We start from the raw sequence: 8810 nt of genomic DNA on the forward strand, positions 1-8810 counted from the left end.
TTTACTGTATTAATCCTGCCAATCCATGAGCATGGAAGACCCCATCTTCTGAGGTCTTCTTTGAATTGTTTCTTCAGAGACTTGATTTCTTGTCATACCCATCTTTCTCTAGCTTAGTTAGAGTCACACCAACGTATGTAATATTATTTGTGACTATTGTGAAGGGTGTTGTTTCCCTAATTTCCTTCTCAGACTGTTTATCCTTGGGTTAGAGGAAAGATGGTGATTTTTTTTTTTTTTTTTTTTGAGTTTGTCCCAGCCTGCAGGACAGTCGAACAGGGTCTGAGGAACCACTTGTGGAGAGAATAAAGGGCGAGAAACACAAGGATGGACAGCAAGTTTGATTGATCAAGCTGTCAAAATTTTATTATTCCCAGGCAGGTTTTATGCCCAGAGAAACAGGGTATGGGGAGGGGGATGACGCAGAATCGCTTTCTTTCTGGAAGAACGCACCTGTTCCCAAAAGCAGGATATTGGCTAGGTAAAAAGTTCAGCAAGAGAAACAGAACTGTATGGGTTACTAGGTACCTGTGCACAAGATCTATAGTTATTTGTTCTTAACTGGGGGTAATACTTTCCCATAGAGGCCTCAACTTTTTCCCACAGAAATCTCAAATAAGCTAGTACTTTTCCACTAAGGCCAAGACTTTGTAAGTAAGCATTTATGGCTGACAAGGCAGTGAACATTCAAACAGGGATGCTCCCAACATGAGTTAATTATATACTTAGCAACTTTGCTGAAGTTGAGTGTCAGGTTTAGGAGTTTTCTGGTGGGATTTTTGGGGTCACTTATGTATACTATCATATCATCTGCAAATAGTGATATTATGACTTCTTTTCAAATTTGTATCCCTTTGAGCTCCTTTTGTTGGCTAATTGCTCTGACTAGGACTTTGGGTACTAAATTAAACAGATAGGGAGATAGTGAGCAGCCTTGTAAAGTCCCTGATTTTAGTGGGAGTGCTTCAAGTTTCTCTTTATTTAGTTTGATGTGGACTACTGGATTGCTGTATATTGCTTTCACAATATTTAGATATAGGATTCATTTCCTGATCTTTCCAAAACTTTTACCATGAAGGGATGTTGAATTTTGTTGAATGCTTTCTAAGCATCTAATGGAATGATCATGTGTTTTCTTTTTTCTTTGAGTTTGTTTAAGTAGTGGATTACATTGATGGATTTGCATATATTGAACCATCCCTGCATACCTGAAATGGAGCCTACTTGATCATGATGGATAATCATTTTGATGTGTTCTTGGAATAGGTTTGTAAGAATTTTTTGAGTATTTTGGCATTGATATTCATGAGGGAAATTGGTCTGAAGCTCTCTTTCTTTGTTGGTTCTTTGTGTGGTTCAGGTACAAGCATACTTTGGCTTCATAGAACGAATTAGGTAGTGTTCCCTCTGTTTCTGTTTTGTGGAATAGTTTGAACAGTATTAGGTGTTTTTAAAAGGACTGACAGAATTCTGCACTAAACCCATCTGGTCCTGGACATTTTTTGGTTGGGAGACATTGAATGACTGCTTTTATTTTTTTAGGGGTTATGTGACTGTTTAGATTGTTTATCTAATCCTGATTTAACTATGGTATTTGATATCCATCTAGAAAATTTCCATTCCGTCCAGATTTTCCAGTTTTGTTGAGTATAGGCTTTTGTAGTAGGACCTGATGATCTTTTGGATTTCCTCAGATTCTGTTGTTTTGTCTCCTTTTTCACTTCTGATTTTGTTTATTTGGATACTGTTCCTGTCTAGTTAGTGTGGCTAAGAGTTTATCTATCTTGTTGATTTTCTCAAAGAACCAGGGCCTGGTTTTGTTGATTCTTTGTATAGTTCCTTTTATTTCTATTTGGTTGGTTTCAGCCCAGAGATTGATTATTTCCTGCTATCTACTCCTCTTGTGTGTATTTGCTTCTTTTTGTTCTACAGCTATCAGGTGCTATGTTAAGCTGCTATTGTATGCTCTCTCCAGTTTCTTTTTGAGGGACTCAAAGCTTTGATTTTTTTCTCTTAGCACTGTTTTCATTGTATTCCATAAATTTGGTTATGTTGTACCTTCATTTTCATTAAATTTTAAAGTCTTTAATTTCTTTCTTTATGTCTTCCTTGACCAAGTACTGCATTGTTTAGCTTATTCAGTAGGGCATTGTTCAGCTTCCATGTGTATATGGGTTTCATTGTTTCTGTTACTATTGAAGACCAGCCTTACTCTGTGGTGACCTGATAGGGTACATGGGATTATTTCATTCTTCTTGGATTTGTTGAAACCTGTTTTGTGACTGATTATATGGTCAGTTTTGGAGATGGTACTGTGAGGTGCTGAGAAGAAGATATATTCTTTTATTTTAGAATGAAATGTTCTATAGATATCTGTTAGATCCATTTTGTCCATAACTTCCATTAGTTTCACTGTGTCTCTGTTTAATTTCTGTTTCCATGATCTGTTCATTGATGAGAGTGGGGTGTTGAAGTCTCCCACTATTATTGTATGAGGTGCAGTGAATGCTTTGAGATTTAGTAAAGTTACTTTTATGAATGTGAGTGGCCTTACATTTGGAGCATAGATGTTCAGAATTGAGAATTCTTCTTGATAGATTTTTTTCTTTGATGAGTATGAAGTGTGATTCCTTATCCTTTTTGATAACTTTTGTTTGAAAGCTGATTTTATTCAATATTAGAATGGCTACTCGGCTACTCCAGCTTGTATCTAGGGGCCATTTACTTGGAGAATTGTTTTATAGATCTTTACTCTGAAGTAGTCTCTGTCTTTGTCCCTGAGGTGCATTTCATGTATGCAGGAAAATGTTGGCTCCTGTTTATGTATCCAGTCTTTTAGTTTATGTCTTTTTAGTGGGGAATTGAGTCCTTTGATGTTGAGATATTAAGGAATAGTGATTGTTGCTTCCCCTTATTTTTGAAGTTATTTTTATGTTTGTGTAGCTATCTTCTTTTGGGTTTGTTGAAAGAGTTCTTTCTTGCTTTTTCTAGGGTGTAGTTTCCCTCCTTTTGATGGTGTTTTCCATCTATTAAGCTTTGTTGGGCTGGATAGATATTGTGTAAATTTAGTTTTGTCATGGAATATCTTGCTTTCCCCATCAATGGTTTTTGCGAATTTTGCTGGGTATAGTAGCCAGGATTTAAGCATTTGTGTTCTCTTAGGGTCTGTATGACATCTGCCCAGGATCTTCTGGCTTTCATAGTCTCTGTTGAGAAGTCTGGTATAATTCTGATAAGTCTGCCTTTATATGTTACTTGACCTTTTTCCACTACTGCTTATAATAGTCTTTCTTTGATTTTTTTGTATTTGCTGTTTTGACTTTTATGTGATAGGAAGAATTTCTTTTTTGTCCAATCTATTTGGAATTCTCTCCGGTTCTTATATGTTTATGGATATCTCTTTTTTTAGATTAGGGAAGTTTTTTTCTATAATTTTGTTGAAGATATTTACTGGCCCTTTATGTTGGGAATCATCACTCTCTTCTATACCTATTATACTTATGTATAGAAGAGATCCTTTGGTCCTCTCATTGTGTCCTAGATTTCCTGCATGTTTTAGGTTAGAGTCTTTGCATTTTGCATTTTCTTTGACTGTGGTGTTATTGTTTTCTATGTTATCTTCTGCACCTGATATTCTCTCTTTTATCTCTTGTATTCGGTTGGTGATGCTTCCATCTGTGACTCCTGATCTCTTTTCTACGTTTTCCATCTCCAGAGTTGTCTTCTTTTGTGATTGTTTTCTTTCTATTTCCATTTTTAGATCCTGGATGGTTTTGCTCAATTCCTTCACAAGTTTGGTTGTGTTGTCTTGCAATTCTTTAAGGGACTTTTCTGTTTCCTCTTTAAAGGCTTCAAGCTGTTTACTTGTGTTCTCGTGTATTTCTTTAAGGGTGTTATTTATGTCCTTCTTGAAGTCCTCTATTATCATAAGATGTGACTTTAAATCAGAGTCTTGCTATTCTGGTGGGTTTGGGTATCCAGGGCTCACTGTGATGGGAGAACTGGGTTCTGATAATGCTAAGTAGCCTTGGTTTCTGTTGCTTACATTCTTGTTCTTGCCTCTAGCCATCTGGTTATCTCTGGTGTTATCTGTTCTTGCTGTGTCTGACTGTGGCTTGCCCTCCTTAAAGCCAATGTGTCAGAACTCCTAGGAGATCTGTTCTCTCTGGGAAGAATTTGGGTATGGACAGCTGTGGCCCAGGGTCAGCACTGTGGTGCAGAATGATCCTGTCCCTGTCTGTTCTTAGGTTCCTGTGTCCTGATAGTTCTGGGCAGGTCCTTCTTGGGCCAGGATTTAAGCAGAAGTGGTAGTCTTACCTGTGCTCACAGGCATGTCAATACTCCTAGGGATCCAGCTCTCTCCTGACTGTATCTGGTATTGAGAGCTGTAGCACAGGATTAGCTCAGGGCACAAAAGGAACCTGGAAGGACCCTATCCCATGCTGCTCCTCAGTTCCTGTGTCCTGGGGGCTCTGGGTGGGTGCCTCTGAGCAGAGGTGGTGGTCTTACCTATGCTCACAGGTGTGTCCACACTCCTGGGACTCTGTCTCTCTCCCAGTGGTATTTGGGTGTGGAGCATTCTGGCACAGGATCCAGCAGTTACCATTTTATAGTAACCCCTCCAACCAATGTGAAATTTTGTTTCACTTTGGTTTTTATTTAAATGTTTCTAATAATTACTGATGGTACATACATTTTCAGGTGATTGTTGGTGATTTATGTATTTCAAATAGAAGAGTCATTATTCAAATTATCTGGCTATTTTTATCTAAACTATTTGTATTCTTAAACAATAAGATATAAAAGTTCTTTAATTCTATTCTCCCTTAGATACAATACTGAGATGTGTTTCCCAATGACTATGTTATTTTTTCATAAATCTAGGATATCCTTTAAGGCAGAAACTATTTTTAATTTTAATTATGCCCGAATAATTTTTTTTTGGTTATAGTCTCTGATTATGCAAATTTATCCAGGAAACTATCACAAATTTCATGGGCATGAAGATCTACTGTTGCATTTTTTCAAATGTTATGTTTAACTATTATGTTTAGTGATATCATCCATTTCTCTTATTATGAAAAGTAAAAATGTACTTTATTATGTAACTTCATCTATTTGTCCATTGGTTGGAAAATAGTCTTCACCATTGAATTTTTATGAAATGCATAACTTCAACAACATAAAGATATAGGGTTTCTTTACGCATTGATAGTTTCCTTATAGTTCATGGCATTCCAATATTATGAGAATATTGGAATGTTTAGTAAGTTTTCAAATGGAAATCTTGAAACTCCAAATGTTATTCATTTCCAGGTTTGTTCTGAACATTCCCAGCCACATTGCTTTTCAGTGAATATTATATGATCAATATATTGGTATTGGTAATGAAAGTATCTTGGATTTTCATTAGCATTACACTGAACTATTACACCAGTTTGGGAAGTATTGCCGTTACACAAGATTGAATCTTGTGATTCATGAAGATAGGAGGTTTTTCCATGTATGTAATGATTTAACAATGTTGATAATTTCAAGTGAAATGTTTTATATTTCTTTAATTTATTGTTAAATGTTTTTAACACTTTTTATGATATTTCAAGTGATTTTTTTAATGTTTTCTAAGTTTTCTTAATGATCTTTGTTCTCAGTCTATGATGGCTTGTTAAATAAATTACCATGCTATTTTCTTAAGGATTTCTTCGAATTTTATGTATAAAAAAATAATCCATATACATGTAAAGGTATTTTCATTATGTACTTTCAAATTCAGATCCCTTTTGATTTGAAGTTTCCACCTGATTACCTTAGGGTTCTGTTATATTGATGAAAGTACAACTTACTTAAGTTGTTCATTGTCTTATGGAGAAAGGTTTTAGGTTGCCACCATTAAGTATAGCAACAGTTGTGGATGTCTGTGGTGGTCTTTTGCCTTTGGTGAATGCTGCTCTTATTGTAACATAGAAAAAATGTATTTCTCTATAGAGTTATGGGGAGAAGGACAAATGAGTCATGGACACTCCTTAGCAGACTCCACTGAATGCATCTGATCAGTCTTTCATTGTCCATGGAATAAGTCCTAATATTCTCATAGCAAAAAATATACTCACAGACAGAAGTAACTTATCTTTAACTATAACTGGCATGTGTTAAGCAGTCCAATGCTTCAAATTCTAAAATTTAAGATTATCTGTCAGAAAATTGAAGATGCTTACCAAAGTGAAAGCTCGAATACTGTTTCACACCTCAGTATATGCTAAAATACTAGATAGTTATTGCATTTTTGTCTCTTTCAACATAGAAACCAGAGAAGAAAATGTTAAAAGGAAATCTTTCTGAAGTGACTGAGTTCATCCTCGCTGGGTTAACAAACAAACCAGAGCTGCAGCTGCCCCTCTTCCTCCTCTTTCTAGCAATCTATGTGGTCACAGTGGTGGGGAATCTGGGTATGATTATCCTGATATTACTCAGTTCTCACCTTCACACACCCATGTATTATTTCCTCAGCAGTCTGTCTTTCATTGACCTCTGCCAGTCCACTGTCATTATTCCCAAAATGTTGGTGAACTTTGTGACAGTGAAGAACATCATCTCCTATCCTGAATGTATGACTCAGCTCTACTTTTTTGTTACTTTTGCTATTGCAGAGTGTCACATGTTAGCTGTAATGGCATATGATCGCTATGTTGCAATCTGTAACCCCTTGCTTTACAATGCTGTAATGTCCTTTCAAGTCTGTTCCTCAATGATATTTGGGGTATATAGTATAGCTTTAATTGGTGCCACAACTCACACAGTCTGCATGTTAAGAGTGAATTTCTGTAAGGCAAATGTGATAAATCATTACTTCTGTGATCTTTTTCCACTCCTGGAACTCCCCTGTTCTGATACTTTTATTAATGAAGTAGTAGTTTTATGTTTCAGTGTTTTTAACATCTTTATTCCCACTCTGACTATTTTAACCTCTTACATCTTCATCATAGCCAGCATCCTCCGGATTAAATCCACTGAAGGCAGGTCCAAAGCCTTCAGCACCTGCAGCTCACACATATCAGCTGTTGCTATCTTCTTCGGTTCCCTTGCATTCATGTACTTGCAGCCATCATCAGTCAGCTCCATGGACCAAGGGAAAGTGTCCTCTGTATTTTATACCATTGTTGTGCCCATGCTGAATCCCTTGATCTACAGCCTGAGAAATAAGGATGTCAAAGTTGCTCTAAATAAGTTCTTTGAAAGAAAGTTTTTCTTATGAAAAAAAGACTGATATTTCTTTACTAATATTCATGTTTAGAGAGCTAGCAAACAGTAGAAAGGGCTAAGTATAGCTAATGATGTGAAATTATTGCCATCACTGTGTGTTTTTTTTTAATGTTGACAAGGGCAGGACAGTTTTAGTCAATGGGACATATGAAGAACAACATCTATATGGGATATAGAGAACCATCTGCTTATTATAGCATGCATCACACTAGTCAGTTTGTGAACTCTCATAAGCCTTCTTTTGAATGATTCTGTTTTATGTATCTAGAACAGTGTTCCTTTTATGTGAAATATATTTATCTTATAGCAGAGAATAAATACATTTTGCCCAAATTTTGATTATCTCAATAGTCTATATAGCCAGCATTTGTAATGAAATATATTTCTAAAGTATTCAGATATTGTGATATCCAAAAATAATAAATTTATTAAAAAGTAAAATATGCAAATTTTTTCTTTCTTTTATTCCCCCTCACTTTACATGCTGATTGCTGTCCATCTCCAGGTCATTCCCTTCATGATCCATCCCCCTAACAATTCCCTACCCTTCTCCTCTAAGTTGGTGGAGGCCACTCCTGGGTATCCTTCTGCCCTGGCACATCAAGTTTCTGTGGTTTTAGGGACATCCTCTCCCCCTGAGGTCAGACAAGGAAGCCCAGCTAGAGGGTCATACCTAATTTTTGTTAATTGTAGATCAATACAATGTATTGCAAGAAATATTAAAAAGTAATCCATACTACTGACAGCATGGCACTGGCAGACAGGCCGGCCTATTTGCAGCCCAGCAGATTCTCTGAATCAGAACTCTGAAATCTCTCCACTCAGCTCACAAAATTTCCATCGTGGGCTGTAGCCATGCATGCCCCATATTTCCAAATTCCCATAGCTAGTTGGAACCCAGTTAAGTCATAGTGTGAAGGAAGGCACCACTCAATCTTAGTTTAGAATCAACAGGAAACACAATCGCTGTGCGCAGAAACTAGCATCCTAATGCTTTAAGCTACTTAACTGTCATTCTCCCCCCTACCCTCTTCCTCTATCAACCCAGAAATCCCGCCTACTCATTGCCCAGTGATTGGTTTCTTGAAATCTTTATTCTGTAGGGGAAGGTTCTGCCACAATCATATAGCAGGTTGCACAGGTTATTTGGGTCTGTGAGAAACAGACAATCACCAAGTGGCCTGGAGACATCCTAGCCTACAAGGAGCACCTCAAGTCCATTATCTATTAATTTGCTTCTTTTATTTCCTGACACTATAATATAATGCCTAATATTTGTTAAGTGTGGGGAAGTATTAAAGGACGTGAAGTTATATGAGTGGTGACTTAGCTCATACCCACTCCCAAAAAACTGCAGTGGATGAGATACACACCTCTAAACAGGAATTCACACATATGTGCAATTCTCTAGAGCAGAGTGGAAAACCAAAAGTTCTTATATGGGTCTGTGTTTTCTAATATTTTAGGTATGTGTCCAGTAGATTGAGAAGTGCATTATTTACCATTGCATACACCTGAAATATTTTTCTTATTTAGAAAAAAACTCATAA

The 8810-nt window shown here is 36.6% G+C and overlaps 1 protein-coding gene across 1 annotated transcript; it reads left to right on the forward strand.

Moving 5' to 3' along the window:
• The first annotated feature begins 6316 nt into the window (after window positions 1-6316).
• Olfr970 (olfactory receptor 970) lies at window positions 6317-7252 on the forward strand. Its single transcript, NM_146611.1, has one exon. It carries the CDS (start codon window positions 6317-6319, stop codon window positions 7250-7252), a length of 936 nt encoding a protein of 311 aa, NP_666822.1.
• Window positions 7253-8810: the final 1558 nt, after the last annotated feature.

This window comes from Mus musculus, chromosome 9, assembly GCF_000001635.26.
Source record: "Mus musculus strain C57BL/6J chromosome 9, GRCm38.p6 C57BL/6J".
In the NCBI taxonomy this organism is placed as follows: Eukaryota; Metazoa; Chordata; class Mammalia; order Rodentia; family Muridae; genus Mus; species Mus musculus.